This window comes from Narcine bancroftii, chromosome 1 (assembly GCF_036971445.1).
Source record: "Narcine bancroftii isolate sNarBan1 chromosome 1, sNarBan1.hap1, whole genome shotgun sequence".
Classification (NCBI taxonomy): domain Eukaryota; kingdom Metazoa; phylum Chordata; class Chondrichthyes; order Torpediniformes; family Narcinidae; genus Narcine; species Narcine bancroftii.
Window position 1 is genome coordinate 210578590 of NC_091469.1, and position 22217 is coordinate 210600806.

General features: G+C 39.4%; 1 protein-coding gene and 1 long non-coding RNA gene across 2 annotated transcripts in view; one reads left to right on the forward strand and one right to left on the reverse strand.

Annotated features, from left to right (window-relative positions):
• Positions 1 to 22217, forward strand: part of LOC138738842 (dmX-like protein 1) — a 197075-nt gene that overhangs the window by 165349 nt on the left and 9509 nt on the right. The window contains 5 exon segments of the mRNA XM_069889924.1: positions 6447 to 6507; positions 8907 to 9034; positions 15292 to 15375; positions 15470 to 15561; positions 20853 to 20905. Coding sequence (XP_069746025.1) covers positions 6447 to 6507; positions 8907 to 9034; positions 15292 to 15375; positions 15470 to 15561; positions 20853 to 20905 — 418 coding nt within the window.
• Positions 1 to 22217, reverse strand: part of LOC138738868 (uncharacterized) — a 111279-nt gene that overhangs the window by 10875 nt on the left and 78187 nt on the right. The gene's annotated exons all lie outside the window — the stretch shown is intronic.

Below are 22217 nucleotides of genomic sequence, written 5' to 3' on the forward strand. Positions count from 1 at the left end.
GGTAAAGAGTTGAAAATAAGAAAACAGAAATGGAAAAGGAGGAAAGGTAATGATGGAAAAACGGAAAGAGAAGATAAACAAAATATAAAATGGCTACGCTGAACTATATGACTCTAAATATTAATGGAATACATAACCAAATTAAAAGGAAGAAACTACTAAATTTACTGAAAAAGGAAAAAATAGATATAGCATTTGTCCAAGAAACACACTTAACTGAATTGGAGCACAAGAAATTAAAGAGAGATTGGGTAGGACATGTAACAGCAGCATCGTATAATTCAAAAGCAAGAGGAGTGGCTATATTAATTAGCAAAAATGTGCCATTTAAAATAGAAGAGGAAATAATAGATCCAGCAGGGAGATATGTTATGATAAAATGTCAGATATATTCAGAGCTTTGGAATCTACTTAATATATATTCACCTAACGAAGAAGATCAAAAGTTTATGCAAGATATCTTTTTGAAGGTAGCTAATACGCAAGGGAACATACTAATAGGAGGGGATTTCAATCTGAATTTGGATCCAAATATGGATAAAACGGGGAAAAAAATTAACAGGAAGAACAAAGTAACCAAATTTATAATTAAATCAATGCAAGAAATGAAACTTGTGGACATATGGAGGAAACAAAACCCAAAAGAAAAGGAATACTCATACTACTCGACTAGACATAAAACATACTCAAGGATAGACCTATTCCTGTTATCAGCCCACATTCAAGGGAGAGTTAGGAAAACGGAATATAAAGCTAGACTATTATCGGACCACTCACCCCTGTTATTGGCAATAGAGCTAGAGGACATCCCTCCAAGAATGTATAGATGGAGATTAAACCCCATGCTACTTAAAAGACAGGATTTTAGAGAATTTATTGAAAAACAATTAAAAATGTACTTTGAAGTAAATACGGAATCAGTGGAAGATAAGTTTATACTGTGGGACGCAATGAAAGCATTCATTAGAGGGCAAATAATAAGTTATGCAACCAAGATGAAGAAGGACTATAACCAGGAAACAGAGCAGTTGGAAAGGGAAATAATAAACATAGAAAAAAAATTAGCAATAAAGGAAGATACAACCAAAAGAAGAGAATTGGCGGATAAAAAAATAAAATATGAAACATTACAAACATATAAGGTGGAGAAGAATATAATGAAGACAAAACAGAAATATTATGAACTAGGTGAAAAAACACACAAAATCTTAGCATGGCAGCTTAAGACAGAGCAAACTAAGAAAATGGTATTGGCAACAAGGAAAAAAGACAAACAAATTACATATAATCCAAAAGAAATTAAGGAAAACTTCAGAGAATTCTATGAACAATTATACCGAACCGAAAACGAAGGGAAAGAAGGGAAAATAGATGAATTTTTGACTAAAATTGAACTACCAAAACTACAAATAGAGGAACAAAATAAATTAACAGAACCATTTGGAACAGTAGAAATACAAGAGATAATAAAAAATTTACCAAATAATAAGACACCAGGAGAGGATGGACTCCCAATAGAATTCTACAAAACATTTAAAGACCTAATAATACCGCCCCTCCTGGATGTAATCAACCAGATTGATGAGACACAAAACTTACCAGATTCATGTAAAACAGCAATAATTACAGTGATACTAAAACAAGGGAAAGATCCACTCTCACCAGCGTCATATAGACCAATATCTCTGCTAAACACAGATTATAAGATAATAGCTAAACTATTAGCGAACAGATTAGCAGAACAGGTACCGAAAATGGTAAATTTAGACCAAACTGGATTTATCAAAAAAAGACGCACAACAGACAATATTTGTAAATTTATTAACTTAATTCATGCAGTAGAAGGAAATAAAGCACCGGCAGTAGCAGTTGCTTTAGACGCAGAGAAGGCCTTCGACAGAGTAGAATGGAATTACTTGTTCAAAGTATTGCAAAAATTCAGTTTACCGGAGAAGTATATTAATTGGATTAAAGCATTATATAAGGGACCGTTAGCGAAAGTGACAGTAAATGGACATGTATCAAAGCAATTTAACTTAAGCAGGTCAACGCGGCAGGGATGCCCACTATCACCATTATTGTTTGCGCTAGCTATAGAACCACTAGCAGAATCGATAAGAAGAGATAATAATATAAAAGGAATAAAAATAAAAGACAGGGAATATAAAATCAGTCTGTTTGCGGATGATGTGATAGTGTACTTAACAGAACCAGAACTATCAATAAAAGAACTATATAAGAAATTGAAAGAATATGGAGAAGTGTCGGGATACAAGATAAACGTAAATAAAAGTGAAGCAATGCCTATGAATAACGCGGATTTCTCAAAATTTAAGGAGGAATCCCCATTCAGATGGCAAACGCAGGCAATAAGATACCTAGGTGTGCAAATAAACAAAAATCTAGGCCAATTATATAAACTCAATTACAATCCACTAATGAAAAAATTACAGGACGATTTAGAGCATTGGAAAGAGCTACCACTAACACTGATAGGAAGGATAAACTGTATTAAAATGAACATTTTTCCAAGGATACTATACTTATTTCAGGCATTGCCAATACAACTGACAGAAAAATTCTTCAAAGAGTTAAAGAAAATAATAAGGAGATTTTTATGGAGAGGGGGGAAACCGAGGATAGCACTAGATAAATTAACAGAATGGTATAAACAAGGAGGCTTACAATTGCCAAACTTCAAAAATTATTATAGAGCCGCACAATTAAGGTACCTATCAGATTTTTATCAAACAAGGGAAAAACCAGACTGGACGAGACTAGAATTAGATAAAATAGGGGAAAAGATACCTGAACACATATTATATAAATGGGACGAAAAATTGGTACAACATAGAACTTCTCCAGTATTACACCATCTCCTCAATATATGGAAGAAGATTCATGTAGAAAGAAATAAAATAAATTACCAAATACCAAAACTAATATTGACGCAAAATAAGCTACTCCCTTTTACAATAGACAACCTTGCCTTTAGAAAATGGGAAAAAAAAGGGATTAAAAGAATAGAAAATTGTTTTTCAGGAAGTAGATTCTTATCCTTTGAACAAATGAGAGATAAGTACAATATAACTGGAGATACAGCGCTGGCATATTACCAACTGAGATCCTACTTGAAAGATAAATTAGGAAGCAACTTGAGTTTACCAGAGGGAAGTAACCTTGAATATGTGATTACAGATACAATGTTAATCAAAAGATTTATAAAAAATATGTATATTAAACTGCAAGAAAAGGAGAATGAGGAAACAAATGGTAAAACTAAACAAAAATGGGAACAAGATTTAAATATAAAGATAAAAAAGGAAACATGGGAGAAGTTATGCTCTGGAACGATGAGAAATACAATAAATACGAGGCTGCGTATGATACAATATAATTGGTTACACAGACTATACATTACACCGCAAAAGTTAAATAAATGGGACCCAACAGTATCTGATAGATGTTTTCGATGTAAAAAAGAAAGGGGAACAACAATTCATGCAATCTGGACATGTGAGAGAGTAGAAAAATTTTGGGATGATCTCAATCAGATATTAAATAAAATAACAGAAAACAATATACCAAAGAATCCAGAGATCTTTCTCCTAAGTAACATAAAAAATAAAGAATTTGGAATTGACTTGGAAGATGCACAAAAAAGATTTGTCAAGATAGCCCTAGCCGTAGCAAAAAAATGTATTATGTCAACCTGGAAATTGGAAGATAATTTGAAAATACAACAATGGTATATAGAAATGAATAAATGTATTCCATTAGAAAAAATAACATATAGTTTAAGAAATAATATTGAAATATTCGAACAAGTATGGGAGCCTTACATTAAATACAATAGCGAAAACCTACCGGGAACAAACATTACCTAAGTTGATGGAAGGAGAAGAAAAGAAAAGAATGGACTCAGTAGAATTTCTGGTGTATTTTTGTTGAATGACAACATTGTCTAACTGAATTAATGCAACCTAGATTGTATACCTAAAATGGATGAGAGGGGGGGGGGGGTGGGGGGGTGGCTTGGGAGGAGGGAGGGGGGAGGGAGAAAAAGTCACTGTAAATGTGTGGAAAAGAAAAAGTGTATATCATGGCTATTGTGATTTATGGTGTGAAAAATAAAAAATTAAAAAAAAAAGGTGTACAAATTCATGGGAGGAATAGGTCAGGTGAACTCAGGGAGTCTTCTGGCCAGAATGGGAGCATCAGTAACCAGATGATGTGGGTTTAAGATGAAGGGGGAGAAATTTAACAGGTATCTGAGGAGTCTCTTTTATACAGAGAGCGGTGGGTTTATGGACTAGTGTGGGTGGGACATTTTGGTTATTGTAGGCAAATTGGGCCAAAGGGCCTGTTTCCACCCTACGTTACATATCCAAAGCAAGTTGTGCCTGATTATAATGAGTGGCGGTGAATGTTGCTGCACATGAAGATGTATAAGTCGTACATACCATATATTTCAGCAAGTTGAGTCGTGAAACCCAAAAAACGGGGTCGACTTATACACCGGATATACCTTTGAGTCCTTAAATTCAGCTCAAAGTTCAATGCACACTGATTTGGCGAATAAGTCAACCCTTGAAAAACCAAACAAAAACTCAACTGCCACAGATTTTTATTGAAAACAACACATTTAGAACCCTTCAAAATCACTCTCGCTATCGTCGTCTGAGGCAAAGATGGCGGCAACCACATCCGTATTCTCACCGTTTAAACGGTCATCACAAGGGTCCCAGTCTGTATGTGATGAGGTGGTTTCAGCTTCGTCCCTCTTCCACGCTATCAATTGCACAAGAGATACCGCACTTTTTAAACCATTTTATTATAGTCTCTACTATAACTTTGTCCCATGCCTTGAGCACGAAGTCACACAGCACATCAAGTGATGCAGCACACATTGTCCCACCTTCAGTAAATGACTCTTCAGAATTCAACATCCATGTATTCCATTCCTCGCGCACATGATCTTTGAATGGCTTGTTCAAGCAGACATCGAGAGGTTGCAATATAAATGTCAAACCAACCGGGATAACCGCCATTTAAGTATTATGTAGTGATAATCTACTTCTAGTTTTCTCAGTTAAGTGGCTATGAAATGTATCCCAGACCAGCAAACTCTGTTCTTTGCATAACTGGCTGTCTGTTCCACACATTGTCTATCCAAAGTTTTACACGATTTTCATCCATCCATCCTTTTTTTGTGAAAATGTACAAAAAACCTTTCATTTTCGGTTTAATTTTGCGTTTGAAGATTACCATGGGTCTTAACTTTGTCTCATTGGCCTTGCACAATAACTCCACAGTAAACCTGGTCCTTTTGTGGCCTGTACTTCTGGTTTGCAGAGTTTTAACACCTTTCCATTCCAGTGTTCTATTGTCTAACATGTCAAAATTCATGGGGGTTTTGTCCATGTTTCCGATATTTGCCAGTGAAAACTGTTTTTTCTACTGGTTCTATAAAATAAACTGGTGAAAACTTACAACTTTATGTTCAAGATCTTTTGGTAGTTTCTGTGAAATTTCTGTTTTTTGGCATAATACTAGATTTTTCCTGTTCATGAAACTATTGCACCAGCCGACTGTAGCCTCAAAATCATCACTGAGGGCTGGGTGTGACTTAGCCCACCGCAGTGCAAATGTTCTTACTTTATTTCAGGTGACTATGTAGCAATCTTGTCTCTGTTCACGTACCCAAATCACGTGATTTTCCAACTCTAGCCAACGAGTGATTCCTTTTCTCAAAAAGCATTGCCTTTTTGGTATGTTTCTTAAAGTCTCTTCTTTCTTCCTCCAATCTGTAACCAACTTCTCATGCACATCAATTTTTTTCTTGCAGCAATGCCGTTGTTGATTTTCTTAGCCATTTCTATCACTTTCAGCTTAAAGCTTGCTTTATATTTCTGTCGTGTGCTGTGTTGGTCGATGGACACTCCATGATAGCAATCGCTTCCAGCCAACATCCAGCAGATCACGCGATCTATGGGGGTCGACGTATATGCCGGTCAATGGTCCAATTTGGGCATCGCGAGCTTTGGTGGTCGACTTGTATGCCAGTTAACGGGACAATTCAGGCAGCCAGAAAATGGGGGTCCACTTGTACGCTGGATATACTATAAAACCCTTAAAATTAGGCTGATAAAGGAAGGGTCCACTTGCATGCCAAAATATACAGTAGTTTTCCAATTGGATGATAAAATGTGTTTTTAAATTTCATGGGTTTTATGTACAAATTACTAATATGTACACATTGCATTTGACCTTTTAAAAAAAATATATCAAAAAACAAAGCCACTGCTCCACTTTGTGCAGGCCATCGAGGATAATTATGTATTCTTTTATTCCTGGCTTCCTTGTATTGACTGAGCATCAGAAGTCCTTTTGAAGTAATGCACTGTAAATGTTGCCAGTATAACATGAAATATTCACTTTGACAGATGATTAAGAGGAATATGAGTAATGCAAGGAGAATGGCTTCCCATCCAACACTACCTTACTGTAAGTTCCCATGTAGAATTTTTAACACTCTTTGTGATAGTCAAAATTGTTCTTTTGAGCAACTTAGCAATGATATGTTCATGAGTAGGAGTAGGTCATGTGGCCTATCAATCCTGCTCCACAATTCAATGAGGTCTTGGCTGATCTAGTCAAGAACTCAGCTCCATTACCTGTCTTTTTCCACATGACCCTTAATTCCCTAGTCTGCTAATATCTATCTATGTCTTAAATATATATAATGAGGTAGCTTCTACTGCTTCTTTGGGTAGATAATTCCATAGGTACCCTAATCTCTGGGAAAAGTAGTTCCTCCATCTCTGTCCTAAAACTACACTCCTGAATCGTGTCCAAGTCCCCCAGTTCTCATCTTGCCTTCCAATAGGAAAAAAACTTCCCTGCCTCTACCTTTTCATAATTTTGTGTTTCTATGAAATTCCTGCTCAATCTTCTGAATTCCAGTGAGAATAGACCCAGGTGACTTGATCTCTCCTCACTGGCGAACCTCCTCAATAGCAGAATCACCCTTACTGCACCACCTCCAAAGCCAGTATTTCTTTTCTGAAGATAGGAGATCAGACTGCACGCAGTACACCAGGTGCCTTCTCACAATTACCAGTGCTTTTGCAACAGAACCTCCCTACTCCTTGTATTTAATCCGTCTAGTGATGAAGACCAACATTCTATTTCGCCAAGTGCTCCAAAGTTCCTCTGCACAAAGGGGCAATTTTTCATGATTTAAATAGAACCATAGAACAATTGCTATCTGAGCCTCTCTATTCTGTGCCAAACTTTTTTTTCCTAGTCCCACTGACCTGCTCACAACCCATAGCACCATAGCCTTCCATAACTCTTCCATCCATGTACATGTCCAGATTCTTCTTAAATGTTAGAATTGAGCCCACATTGACCCCTTCAGCTGGAAGCTCATTCCACCCTCCCATCAATCTCTGTGTGAAGAAGTTCCCCCTCGTATTCCCCCTAAATAATCTGATTTTTTTTTTCCTTACCTCATATTTACCAGCATTGTACTCATTCTGGCAAACCCTTTCCCACTCATGAAACTGATTTACATCTCTGCAGATTCTCCACATTCACTGCACAATTTGCTTTTCCACTCAATTTAATGTTATCGACCAACTAAGATGCATTACGCATATACATAAATGTGAACAGATGTGGGTCCAGCACCAACCCCTGCAGCACTCCACTCACCGCTGCCAACCAGAAAAACACCTAATTATCACAATTCTCTATCTGCTAATGTTTAACCAATCTTCCATCCATGCTATTCATATTTGCATGCTTTTCTGTTTGAGATACAAGTTCAATTTTAGATTATCATTTAAAAATTATTAGAGTAAATCATAATTGAGTAAAGTGTCTTAAGTCATTGATCAAAGAGTGTTCATGTTATTTGAGGTTGCGGTTTTTAAAATTATTGATTCTGATGGTATGGTGGGGAGGGGGGTTGTTTGTCAGCTGTGAGGATCCAAGGGACTAGCTTTTAGTATGGTATAAATCTTGATAATTTTGTGAAAAATATTCTAATATGTTATGAGCTTGTTTCTTTCATGAATGCTCCGTATCATGGATCTGCTTTCCTTCAAAATTAGACTGCTGGAAAGAAATCAGTTTGCATATTTAAATTTAGCTGCAGTCGGTTCCAAGTGAAGCATTCAGCTGAAGGATTGTGTTCCATTCTGGCCACTGTACTTTTGGAAGGACATTAAAAGTCTTGGAAAATGTTTGTTAGAAAGATTCTAACGATGTGTGATAGTGTCTCTGGTCTCTCCATATTGGAGACAATATTTCTCCTTTTGAGCTGAGAGTAGGAGGAGATGATAAAGATTCTAGTGGAATAAATATGGGGAAAAAATAATAGATATGAATGTTTTTAAAAAAAATGAACAAAATACCAAGAGATGAGGCAAACTTCTCATCAAGATCATCATAATCCAAAGGGTATCCACAATGCATATGGTTGTTAGCCATGGGAGAATATTCACCCATAAATATAATCGTTTCAACCAAAATGTTTGTACTGATGAACCATTCATTATGTAATTGAAAGAAAATATCGAGTTGAAATGCCTTTGATGTTTGAAGTTAAAGTGTTGGTTACTATAGAAAAAACATTGACGAAAGCAGCTGTAAGAAGTAAGGTCCTCAGTCTAGGTAAGTTTGAATCTTGAACTACTTTTGTCACTGACATCTTGAAGATACAAGAAATGCCTGAAAGAATTTGCAAAGTGATTTTTGACAATTAATGTCTGACTTATTAGAATGTCGTATTAATTACAAGCAAAATCCTAAATGTTTTCTTTTTGAAATAGTAATATGGCAAAAAAAAAAATGGAGAAAAGGATTGGACTGTTCTAATTCTTCTTCAAATGACCTAGATCTGACTGGTGCACAAGATGGAAGTGTTCGGATGTTTGAATGGGGCCACTCATATCAACTAGCATGCTTTCGACCTTCTGGCAATTCTAGGATAACAAGAGTACGATTTAATCATCAGGGTAACAAGGTATCTAGGAAATTATTATAATACATATTAATGTTTCACTGTTGCTTCTGCATCGTGCCAAGTCTGCATTAAATTCCAGCTGCCATTTTGTAACCAATTTTTCCAACTGGTCCAGATCCCTGAGTAAGCTTTGAAAGCCTTTCTTGCTGCCCACTGCACCTATCATTCTTGGTGTCATTTGCAAACTTACCAATCAAGTGATCATCAATCGTCTAGATCACACATGTCAAACTTTGGCCCGTGATATAATTATATTTGGCCTGCAAGATCATTTCAAAAATGTAATAGAGGTGGCCCGCCCTGCAGCGAGAGCCGATGCTGTTTTTTGGTAATGCCACCCCCACCATCCTCCCCCTTCATTGCACATCCTTCCCCATTGTAACACGAGAAATTGTAACACGAGAAGTCTGTCGATGTCATCAGCCGTCAAGCCAGTTGGAAGGCTCCCCGCACAACCAGTCACTTCTCCCACCTGTCGAGCGGTGCGGCGGATTGGTGAGCGCCTGTGATTTCCTGTCGGCGCGACGGGCATGGCAGGCTGCACACGGCCCCCGGGCAGCGCGAGCCCCGCGTGACTGGCACCGGACGGCCCTTCCACAGCGCGAGCGCACTTCTCCCGTTCGCCACGGCCTTCAGCGCTTGCACCCGCGCGGACCCCAGGGACGGCTGGTTCGGCCCTGCACGTGAAGAGAGAGATGGTGGCTGTCCGGAAAGGCTGATCGGCAGCGCGCTGGGCCTGAGTGGGTAGGTAAGCAGGGGTGGGCAGAGGGTGTAGGTGAGGAGTAATGGGCAGGGGAAGTTATGGTGGTGCGAGGGGCAGTTAGAGGGAGGGATGAGTAGAAGGAGGGGTGGATAGGGAAGAGGTAAAAGGGGAGGGGCAGGATGAGTAGGGGAGGGGTGATTAGAGGGTGAGAGACGGGTAGAGGGAGGAACAGGTTGAGGGGAGAGGCAGTAGAGGGGCGTGTATAGGATGGGGTGGGTAGAGGCAGAGCGAGTGGAGTGAGGGGTGAGTAGAGGTTGGATAAAGGACTGGTCAGGTAGAGGGATGGTGGGTCGAGGGTGAATAGAGGCCTAGAGCCTGAGGAGTGAGCAGGAAATGCTGAGTCCTGATGCAGGCCAAAATGGACACAGCCTGTGAATGCTGACTACATCTCCAAAGGGACCAAATATGTTTCCCTCAGGTCAAGCAAAGGGTGAACTTGAGCTTCCTACTCCTGACCTGTAACATTATCCTCCTAAAGTTATATCCTAAAGTTTAACATTACATATGTTGAAAGAAGAGAAAACATGCAGATGTTGTTGAAAATTTTCAATAAATATTTAGTTCGGCCCTCGACTTAGTCCAAGTTTTTAATTTTGGCCCTCCGTTAATTTGAGTTTGACACCCCTGGTCTAGATCATTGATATGGATGACAAACAAGAATGGACCCAGCACCGATCCTTGAGGCATACCACTAGTCACAGGCCTCTCGAGAAAGAGGAAATCCTCTACTACTACTTTCTGGTCTCTCCCATAAAGCCAATATCGAATCCAGTTTACTCCCTCACCACAAATGCCGAGCATCTGAACCTTCCTGACTAAGCTTCCATGTGGAACCTTGTCAGCTTTACTAAAGTCCATGTCGACAACATCCACAGTCTTTCCTTCATCTTTTTTTATAACCGCCTTGAATATCCATATTCAGTCCCTGACAATCCAAATACTTGATTATCCAATCTCTTAGAATACCCATGGCCAAGGACGTTTTAAATATATCTGTGAAGCCCCCTTCAATTTCCACCATTACCCCTTTTGGACTCTGAATTCCTGAGAATGCCCTTTGGATGATAACGCAGCCCAGACCTTCCTGAGGCTGCTGGATGCGGTGGGTCGAGATCTCCCATTCTCATTCATCTATTTGGATGATATTCTCATCGCCAGCTGCAACAGCATGGAGCACACGGCCCACCTGAGGCAACTCTGCACCTGGCCGCAGGAATTTGGGCTAACTATAAACCCTGCTAAGTGCCAGTTCGGGTTAGAAAAGATTGACTTCCTGGGGCATCAGATCAACTGGCACGGAGCAAAACCCCTGCCCGCAAAGGTAGAGGCTATTCAGCGTTTTGCCAAGCCCCACACAATGAAGGCGTTGCAAGAATTTGCTGTCAGAACGCCGCACTATCCCCAGCTCTTTCATTTTTTTAAACTCCCCTTGCTGAGAGGGGGTTGGGTGGGGGGGGGGGGGTGGAGGGGGAAGGTGGCATGTCCTGACATGAAGTGAGGCCACTCGGTGTGTATATTGTGCCTTACCCCATGTTTTGGCTTGGCGTCGGAAAACTGTAGCTCCATGATCAAAGGGAGCTCAGCTAGGAGTCACATGAATGTGTTATCAGACAAAGTAACGGAGTTGAGGTGGGAGGCAGGTAACTTGGCTCCCCCCAGGGTCATGATTTGAAAAGTCTTGGCATGCACCAATTGCCACCCTTTAAGGTCCACTAGTAGGTAGTGGGCTCGCAGGAAGTCCACCCCCAGGAGCGGTTGCGCCACCGCCACAATTGTGAATGTCCACATGAAACGGTTGCTGCCGAAGCGGAGGGGGAAGGTGTGGGTGCCGAACGTTTGTATGGTGGTGCTGTTCACTGTCCTCAGTATTGGGCCCTGTTTGCCATTCTGGGTTTCATAGGCCAAAGGGAGAAGGACACTTATTTCAGCACTGATGTCCACGAAAAAGCACCTTCTAGACAGTGAAACCCCACATGTGGAGGAGGCTGTCAGGTTGGCCAACCGCCGCAACCATCGACGACAGTTGCCCATGGCATTTCCCTGAAACGCGCAGGGTGGGCAACATCAATGATCTCCCACACCCCATCATTGATGATAATAGCAATACTGTTGAGTTGGGGTCCAACTTGCCTCTCTGTTTGCTGTGGCCTTGTTGCCGGCTGTGTGTGGGACCTAGCAACCTGCTCCACTGAGGTGCCGTTTTCTTTCTTCGCTCCCCAGAGCACGTCTGCTCGGGCTGCAACTTTCCTGGGGTCACTGAAGTCCTCGTTGGTGAGCAAGAGTCAGATATCTTCAGGCAGTTGCTCCAGGAAAATCTACTCAAAGAGCAGGCAAGGCCTGTGCCCATCAGCAAGGGCGAGGATTTTGCTCATGAGGGCAAGTGAGGTCCATATGCAGCAATCAGGCAGCACGCTTGCACCTTGAAAGCCCGAAGGTGCAGGTTAATAGCTCTTTGAGAGCATTATATTTGCCTTGCTCCGGAGGCTGCCGTAGGAAATTGATGACCCTTGCTGCCGTCTCCTGGTTGAGTGACCTCACTTCGTAGTAGTAGCGGATGTCGTCGGCATTGATCTGTTGAAGGTGGAACTGGGCCTCAGTCTGTTAAAATCACACGTGTGGCTGAGACGCCCAGAAAGTTGGCAGCTTCAACGAAACCACATGAAGAGCTGCTTGTTTCATCATCTTCGGGTCCAATTGCCGATTGGACCTGTTGGGGTCACCAATGTAACGTGAGCACTACCGTGAAATATGAAAAGAGGACACACATGAGGACTGGAGGTTGAACACTGATCTATTGCCTGGCAGCTCTGCTTGTATTCTCTCCCCACTACTGCCATCGAGAGTGACATCACAGCAGCACCAATCTCCAACTGGGTGGCTTTCCCGCCATTCAGGTGGTCACCTAGGACAAAGCTCATTGGGTCCTGCAGGGTCTGTGTGTCGCCGCATTCGTCGGCCATTTTGTGTATCGGGTCGTGTCCCAGTTAGCGGGCCTCTGGAATGTAATATATTAATGAGGCAATGGATAGAGTTAATAAGGGTAATGCTGTCAACATGATGCATCCATAGACCTCGAGGAGGCTTTTGAAAAGTGGTCGCTTAACAGGCTTATTAGCAAAGTTAGCTACTTTGCTAGCATGGATGTGAAGTTGTTCAAGCAACAGACAAAGATGATTGTGTTGAATAGATATTTTCAGACTTGAGGAAGGTGAATAGTTTATTTCCCAGTGAACTCTGTTATATCCATTTGCACTTTTTTTTTTGTCTAGAATAACGACCCAGCTTGGAGACTCAAGACCATAAATTCAAAATTTGTAAATGATGCAAAATTTTAGTGTTATGAACTTCAAAAAGGGAGGATAGTGATAAATTACAGCAGGAATTAATCTGTCTAGTGGAATGGGCAGATGTGTAGATGAAATGTGAAGTGATTCATTTTGGTTGAAAGAATGAGAAGAGGCAATTTCAAATAAAGGACACTGTTCTTACAAGAGTAGGAGCAGAAGAACCAGAGGATAATGGCAAGTGGCAAGTAAGGTTTGGAAAGCAGTTCATAAGTCGTACATAATTCCAGGATTCATCAATAGAGGAATTGAGCAAAAAGCAGGGAAATCCTCTTGAATCATGTCAGGTTGATCAGGCCTGGTCAGACTTCAATAGGAGTTTTGATATAAATTCTAATTGCTTCAAGAAGTAATGGATTCAAAGTGGAGAGGGTCTAGAGGAGATTTAAGACAATTCTTTTTCTTTGGCTTGGCTTCGCGGACGAAGATTTATGGAGGGGTAAATGTCCACGTCAGCTGCAGGCTCGTTTGTGGCTGACAAGTCCGATGCGGGACAGGCAGACACAGTTGCAGCGGTTGCAGGGGAAAATTGGTTGGTTGGGGTTGGGTGTTGGGTTTTTCCTCCTTTGCCTTTTGTCAGTGAGGTGGGCTCTGCGGTCTTCTTCAAAGGTTGCTGCCCGCCGAACTGTGAGGCGCCAAGATGCATGGTTTGAGGCGATATCAGCCCACTGGCGGTGGTCAATGTGGCAGGCACCAAGAGATTTCTTTAGGCAGTCCTTGTACCTCTTCTTTGGTGCACCTCTGACACGATGGCCAGTGGAGAGCTCGCCATATAACACGATCTTGGGAAGGCGATGGACCTCCATTCTGGAGACGTGACCTACCCAACGCAGTTGGATCTTCAACAGCGTGGATTCGATGCTGTCAGCCTCTGCCATCTCGAGTACTTCAATATTAGGGATGAAGTCGCTCCAATGAATGTTGAGGATGGAGCGGAGACAACGCTGGTGGAAGCGTTCTAGGAGCCGTAGGTGATGCCAGTAGATAACCCATGATTCAGAGCCGAACTTGTCCGTGAACTACTCTTTGCAGACGATGCCGCTTTAGTTGCCCATTCAGAGCCAGCTCTTCAGCGCTTGACGTCCTGTTTTGCGTAAACTGCCAAAATGTTTGGCCTGGAAGTCAGCCTGAAGAAAACTGAGGTGCTCCATCAGCCAGCTCTCCACCATGACTACCAGCCCCCCCCACATCTCCATTGGGCACACAAAACTCAAAACGGTCAACCAGTTTACCTATCTCGGCTGCACCATTTCATCAGATGCAAGGATCGACAACGAGATAGACAACAGACTCACCAAGGCAAATACCGCCTTTGGAAGACTACACAGAGTCTGGAAAAACCTCACAAAAATAAGCGTATACAGAGCCGTTTAAGACAATAGGTCTGGGATAAAGGACTACAGTTGTAAAAATAATTTGAGGAAGCTGAGAGTATTATCTATGAAGTGAAAGATGAGTGGAGACTTGATAGAGAAGTATAAATGAAAAGGGGTCACGACAGAATTGATCATGAAAAGTGGTTCCTGTTGATGGAAGCATCGAAGACCAAGGTCACGGAAATAAAATGTGGGAAGAAAATTAATAGAGACGTGAGGAAAAACTTTATGCAAAACTCGGTTGGAATCTGGAATACATTGTCTGCAGATGCACTGGTGTTGAACTTGTTCAAGCTTCAGAAAAGAGGCTGAAGGACAGAATTCAAAAGTTACTCTGGTACAGAGCCAGTGTGAATATGATAGGCTGAATTGTCTATCATTATTATTCGATGATTGGTGTTTGAACCAAAGCATTTTATTTTAATGTAGTAAAACTATTCCAATCTCTTTATTCCTTTGAACCTGTTAGTGCAAAGGTATAAACTTAAATTGACAGAATTATTGCAATTAAGTTTAAAATGCAATTTTTATGTTAATTCACAGCATATTGTAAACTGCAAGCAAAATGAGTTGCTGTTCTTTTTGTGAATCTCCTTCCAGTGATCTTTAGGTGACTTGAAATCTCAAAATGCTACTGGCAAATTAATAATTTAAATTTATTTCTTCTCATTTTAGTCAAGCAATAAAAATGTTGTAAAAAAGTAAAGTTGATATTTATCCTGTATGAGAAATGCATAAACGATGCCATCCATTTAAAACCATTTCTTTTACCAGATTGGAATTGTCGATGGGGATGGATTCCTGAGCCTCTTGCAAACAAATTCAGTTCCTTTAGGAGCCACACCAAAACCTTATCTGGTGAGCTAATAATTTGTCATCTTTGTTTATTTCAATTTGACATGGTAATAAAACATATTATTAGCATATTCATTATATGAATTATCTTTTTCAGACTTGGCAGTGCCACAACAAAACTGCAAATGATTTTGTGTTTATTAGTTCCTCTACTTTAATAGCAACAGCTGGGCAATCCAGTGACAACAGGTAAGATGAAAAAGTGGATGTTTAGCTTTTGGATATCTTAATTTTTCCCACAAAATTCAGTTTTTGACAAAATTAGGCAACAACAACATTTTTCTGGCGTGAACTATTTTTGGATTGCTTCGCACTATTGCAAACTTTTGACTTGGCATTTTTAGGCTCGAGCCAGCTTGTGTGCTTTCCACATTACAGGATGATGTCTTTTGATTTGCACTGCCCATTTTGGAATATTGAAGAGACGCCCAGACAATGTTATCCTGGGAGCCACCATTGGCTATTTGATGAATTTGAGCTCTGAATGATTGAATTTTACTGTTGCAGCACCAAAATGTATATCTACCTGGTAAATTAGTGGACTTGTGATCAGTAAAATTTGTTTCATAGAAATGCAAAGTGATACATTTTTGTAGGAAAAAATTCAGATGCAAGAGAATCTAATGGGTACAGTTCTAAAGCTGTACCATTAATTCCATCACAACATTCTTGACGATTCTTCAAGTACAAAGATTTTGTGACAATGCAAGAGACTGCAAATTTTGTAATCTAGAACAAAAAACAAACCAATTGAGGACCTTCTCAGTCATGATACAGGATCTTTATTCCCCTGTCTTCACAAGATGTGGTAAAGATCTGCTGGTATCTAGTCTAGCCCTCACCAACAATTGTATTGTGGACTATTGTGTGCAGTTTTGGTCACCTTATCTAAGGAAGGATGTTCTTGCAATGGAGGGAGTGCAGAGGCGATTCACCAGGCTGATACCTGGAATGGCAGGAATGACTTATGAGGAAAGATTGCGCAAATTGGGATTGTACTCCCTGGAGTTTAGAAGATTGAGAGGGGATCTCATAGAGACATATAAAATTCTGGCAGGACTGGACAGAATGGATGCAGATGGGATGTTTCCAAGGATGGGAAAATCCAGAACCCGGGGCCATGGTTTGAGGATAATAGGCAAACCATTTAGGACCGAGATGAGGAGGAATTTCTTTACCCAGAGGGTGGTGAATCTGTGGAATTCATTGCCACAGAGGGCAGTAGAGGCAGGTTCATTAAATATATTTAAGAGGGAATTAGATATATTTCTTCAGTATAAGGGTATTAAAGGTTACGGAGAGAAGGCGGGGACGGGGTACTGAACTTTAAAATCAGCCATAATCTCGTTGAATGGCGGAGCAGGCTCGAAGGGTCGAATGACCTACTCCAGCTCCTATTTTCTATGTTTCTATGTATATGTATCAATCCATGACCTAGTTAATTTGCACTGTATTTAATGGATTGTGCTCCTTTCAACCTGTGTTTTATAACCAAAGAAAGTTTCTTTTACATTATTGCATGTTTTCTCTATTCCATCTGTTGACATGCATTTAAAAATGTTAACTCACCATCTATGGCTACAGTGCTTTGAATAATAAGAGAATAGCTAAATCAGTCTTTGAGAATGGACAGTTGTCTGCAGGTTTTTTTAAAAAAACAGAAATGCTGGAAACACTCAACAGGTTCGACAGCATCTCTAGAAAGAGAAACACTTATTATTTCAGGTCAGATTCCTTACCATAAAACTGGCAAAGAGAGTTGAAGGTGCTTTCAATTTGCAGAGAAGGGGGCGGGTTTTTTTTTAAAAAACAGAAATGCTGGAAACACTCAACAGGTTCGACAGCATCTCTAGAAAGAGAAACATCTATTATTTCAGGTCAGATTCCTTACCATAAAACTGGCAAAGAGAGTTGAAGGTGCTTTCAATTTGCAGAGAAGGGGGCGGGTTTTTTTTTAAAAAACAGAAATGCTGGAAACACTCAACAGGTTCGACAGCATCTCTAGAAAGAGAAACATCTATTATTTCAGGTCAGATTCCTTACCATAAAACTGGCAAAGAGAGTTGAAGGTGGTTTCAATTTGCAGAGAAGGGTGCAGGAGAATGGCTAGGTCAAGGGTAATATCTATGATTTGGTGAGGCCAAGCCAAATAGCTTAATGGAGTTGGTTAGAGGATGTATATATCTCTTTTTCTGTGATAGATATTGTTTATTGCAGGACTCTGCCATGTGTCCAGCTTTCAGACTGTACAAACAGAATGAAAGTGGAGTCTGTTATCACAATTGGATGTCTTGTGGCAGAAATGGCTGGTTCTAATCCAGAATGGATTTACCTAATGTCAGAATTCAATACAGAATCCTGCAGGCTAGAATATAGCCATATGGGTGATAAACAATGTTTCTCAAGTTTGCATTGGTCTTTATATACACAAGTATAGGAAGCCACAGAATAGGATGGAGAATTAAATGGCAAGAACCAGGAGACTAAAGGCCAATCCTGCCATCTGCTTTTCAAAGCCATCATCCAAGCTGCATTTGGTTTCTCCAACATTGTAATTGCTTTGTTAACAGCAAATGCAGTACACTATCTGGCCATGGAGTTGAATGCTGGGAAAAGTAAAGTTATTTTACCAAAGGATTCAAAAAGCAGATAATTTTCTAAAAGGAGGTAGGCATTTTGTAATTCATGTGCTAGAATTTAGATGTTCTTGCACATGTATCACAAGCAGCAGGTAGGTCCAAGTAGTTACGAAGCCAAATGGTCTTCAGCCTTTGTGAGAGGATTAGACTTTAAATAGGTTGGTTTTGTTACAGTTGTTCAGGGTGTTGGTGTTGTTCTACCTGGGATACTGCATACAGTTTGGACTTGCTTATTTAAAAAAAGAATATAATGGTTTTGGAGGCATTTCAAAGGAAATTTACTAGGTTAACACATGGGATGAGAGGGTTTTCTTTTCAAAAGAGGCTAGATTATTTGGTACTATACTCCTTGGAATTGAGAAGAATCAGCAATGATGTTATTGGAATCCAAAGGATGCTTGACTTGGTAAATATTTTCTCTGGTGAGAGATCCATTGACAAGGGACAGCACAACAAAAAGAGGGGCTAGACATTTCTCTCAGGGCAGTAAATCTCTGAACTTTGTCCATGAGGGTGGTGGAGTCCAGACTATTAGATATGTTTAATGTGGAGATAGATAAATATTTGTAAAATAAGTGTCATGGGTGTGACAGAGTTATGCTATTATTAATCTTTAGGTTAAAATTATATAAGGTATATTTCTTAAAAAAGGGACTTTATGGGTTGGATGCAAGGACACACACAGAAACCATTTTGAGAGATGAAGTGTCTCAAATTCAATGTTCAGTTGAAGTTTATAAACAACTATAAAAGTTAGAAATTATTCTTCATTGAAACTAAAGACGATGGTGTTTGCTGAGAGATGGCATCTGTTCAAATAAAATGGGTTTTGCTACGATGATCTGTGTATACACAGAGCCATTTGCTTGTGACCTGAGCAGTCAAATTGGAACTATCAACTCATATTTTTGGAAGCGATGAGACTTCAAACAGATCCAGGAGTGATGTCATGTGATTACGCCTCCAAAAAGGTATCTTTAATTTTGTACCAGTTCTCAACTGAAGGGAGAAATCCAGTAGCCTTCAGTGAGAGAGGTACTGTTGTGTTGTATTCTCCTTATCACAGAAAGTGGTTTCAAAGAGGAAGAGGCACTTCACTGTCTCTTTGTCAAAAGATGGCAGTTTTATCATATTTTTATATGGTCGCTTCATGTAACCCTTGCCTGGGTGTGAAAACAAATTCCATAAATTCCATGCAAGAGAGTGAAATTATTCATATGAAGAAACAATTCTCTGAAAACAACTCTAAAAGAAATTTTGAGAACAACAGTAAAAATTCTGAGTTTCAACACAAAAGATTACTGAGACTGAACTTTAAATAAAAATTGACTTTTCACAATCATGCCTAAACTCTAATGGTTTGGGACTTGGCACACACACAGACACACACAGAACAGGCGCAGAAGAAGCCAACATAAATCAATCATTATCATTTCAAATAGGGGGGGCAGGTTTAAGAGGCTTGGAGACCTCCTCCTGCTCCTATTTCCTTACGTTTTTATAACCCCATTTGACCTGATCTCATTTTATCATTAGGTATTCCTATCGGCAATTACTCCCACCATCTTTTCAACTGAAAAGTACCTTTTTTTTTATTCCTTCTTTTGCAATTGTAATAAAGGATCTGTCCTTGACCTGGAATTCAAACTATTTATTTTTCCACACTTACTTCCTGAGTGTTTTCTTGTAATTTCAGTATTTTAGATTTTAATTTTTAGTTGTATACTGTAACAGATTTATGATCTTTAATGTGAAACTATATTTCTCATATAAATGTCTTTGCATTCTTAGTAAGTTAGCTGTGGGTTGGTACAGGGTCATACACAGGTTACAGCACGTTTATAGAGAAGAGTGTTCATTCTCGAGACAACGAGTACTGGACAGACAGAGCTAATAGATTTCGTGGGTCTTAATTTTTCAAGAACTGCTAAGGAAGCCATCTGTTTTTAATCAAATTCACTTCAGCCTCTTGAACAGAGATGAGGTCAGAGGTTGTTATGGATATGAAATGGTTTTGAAAAAGGAACAGAATTTTGGTGGAAATAAAACTGATGGTCATGTGGTTTCCAAGAATTGGGACTCACCTTGGTGATGATGTAATGGTCATATAATTTGGAGAACTATATTACTGAATTGAGTCATTTTGAGTTCAGTTTTGGAAAGTTCAATTTGGAGAGTACAGAAGTCAGAACCCACGTGACACAAGGGTTGAAACCTTGTGAAAGACAGGGTTGAGTTTCAGTAACCAGAATTGATGCTGTTGTGTGTTACTCCTCGGTGAAGGGGAACAGAGAATCAGTGACTTTTGAAATAAGGAAGACCATTTCGCTGTCTCTTTGGAAAAGAGGACAGATTTCTACTTTTTTGTATGGCCACTTTACTTAACCCTTCTCTTGTTTGTGACTTCATTGTGGAAGAAAATAGCCATGTTGTGAGTAAAAGATGCCTGAAAATATAATTAAAGCACTTTATAATTATTTCTGAACTGAGAATTTAAGACCTTCAAGCAAGACTAAAATGATGCTGAACTTTTAATGATCAACTTTTCAGAGTGGGACTTTAATTATAAACACACATACATTTACATCTGCACATGGTGGGGTTAGGTTTAGAGATAAGTAAGTTTAGAGATAAGAAATGGTATGTTATTAATAGTGTAATTTTTAAAAACTATTATTTTGAATTTACTATTGTCTGGTGAATTTTTTATTGCTGTGCCTGTGTTAGTACTAACAAAGTCCCTTTAGTCCCAAAAATAATTGATTGGGTTGTTAGTACGTAACAATACATGTCAGTTCGAATGTTTTAAGTAAAAACGTATTTTTTCTGTCTTTCTTTCAGGAATATTTGCCTCTGGGATACACTCATGCCACAAACTAATAGTTTAGTTCATGGTAAGTTTAGTCCAATTGTATTCATAATTTAAAAACAAATTTTATGGGGTTTATAGTAATAAGTTTATAAAATAATTAAAGATTAATTAATTTGTAATAGATTTTAACTCGATGAGATTGATCCAGTTTAAATTTTCTTGAAGGTTTGATAGCGACATCAAAAATCATGTCAAACTATTTAGCTGATGGTCTGTGCTTCTGAATTCTTGCCTCCTTTTTGACATTCTTGAATATATAATGCTTTTGCCATACTTTTGTCATTTGCCCTAATGTTACATGATTTGATTTGGTATTTAAATCAGTTTTGGGAGGTTATTAAGTCAAATGTGCAAATATACCATATGTAAATTATTAATAAATGGTTGATCTCAGTTTTAACTCTGAACTTGGTCATCTTTTTATCTTCGTTGAATTGTGTATGATTTGAGTGGAAAAAGTCTATTACACTCCCATGGATTACTATTACAATTGAATTGGAGGAGTGCTTTGCTGTGTAGTGGCATTCCAATTCTTATTTAGTGCATTTTTAGAATGTTTTTTTCTTTTAATTTATTGAAGGGGGAAGGTCTTGCTAGGTAAGAATGATTTGTCTTTGGTTCCTAAAGATTGGACCTTATTCTGTTGTTCACTATAATTACATTTGAGCTCATCTATTTGAATAGAAATCAGTGATGCTCAATTTTAAGATTAAATTCTATCCTGAGATCACATCCCTTCATATGGTGCAATTCCAACCAACTGCAGAAGGTAAAAGAGCTTCTCTTTTTGCGCTTCCTCTCTTCTTATTTGACTAGTCAGATTGGGTCCAAAAGAGAGCATATCAATTGGCCAAAAAAAGTACCAACACCGAAGACTGGGAGCAGTTCAAGAGGCAGCAAAGGAGGACAAAGGGATTAATCAAGGGAGCAAAAATAAATTACGAAAGTAAGCTTGCGGCAAATATAAAAACCGACTGCAAAAGCTTTTATAAATATGTCAAGAGGAAAAGATTGGTGAAATCCAGAGTAGGTCCTTTGCAGTCGGAATCAGGGGAATATATAATGGGGAATAAGGAAATGGCAGACCAATTAAATTTTTACTTTAGTTCTGTTTTTACAAGAGAGGATACAAATAACCTCCCAAGGATGTTGGGAAACATAGAGACTAATGCAAGGGAGGAACTGAAAGAAATCAGTATCTCTAAGGACATGGTCTTGGGGAAATTGATGGGATTGAAGGCAGATAAATCCCAAGGGCCTGATAATCTACATCCTAGGGTACTCAAGGAAGTGGCCATTCAGATAGCAGATGCTTTAAGAATTATTTTCCAGAA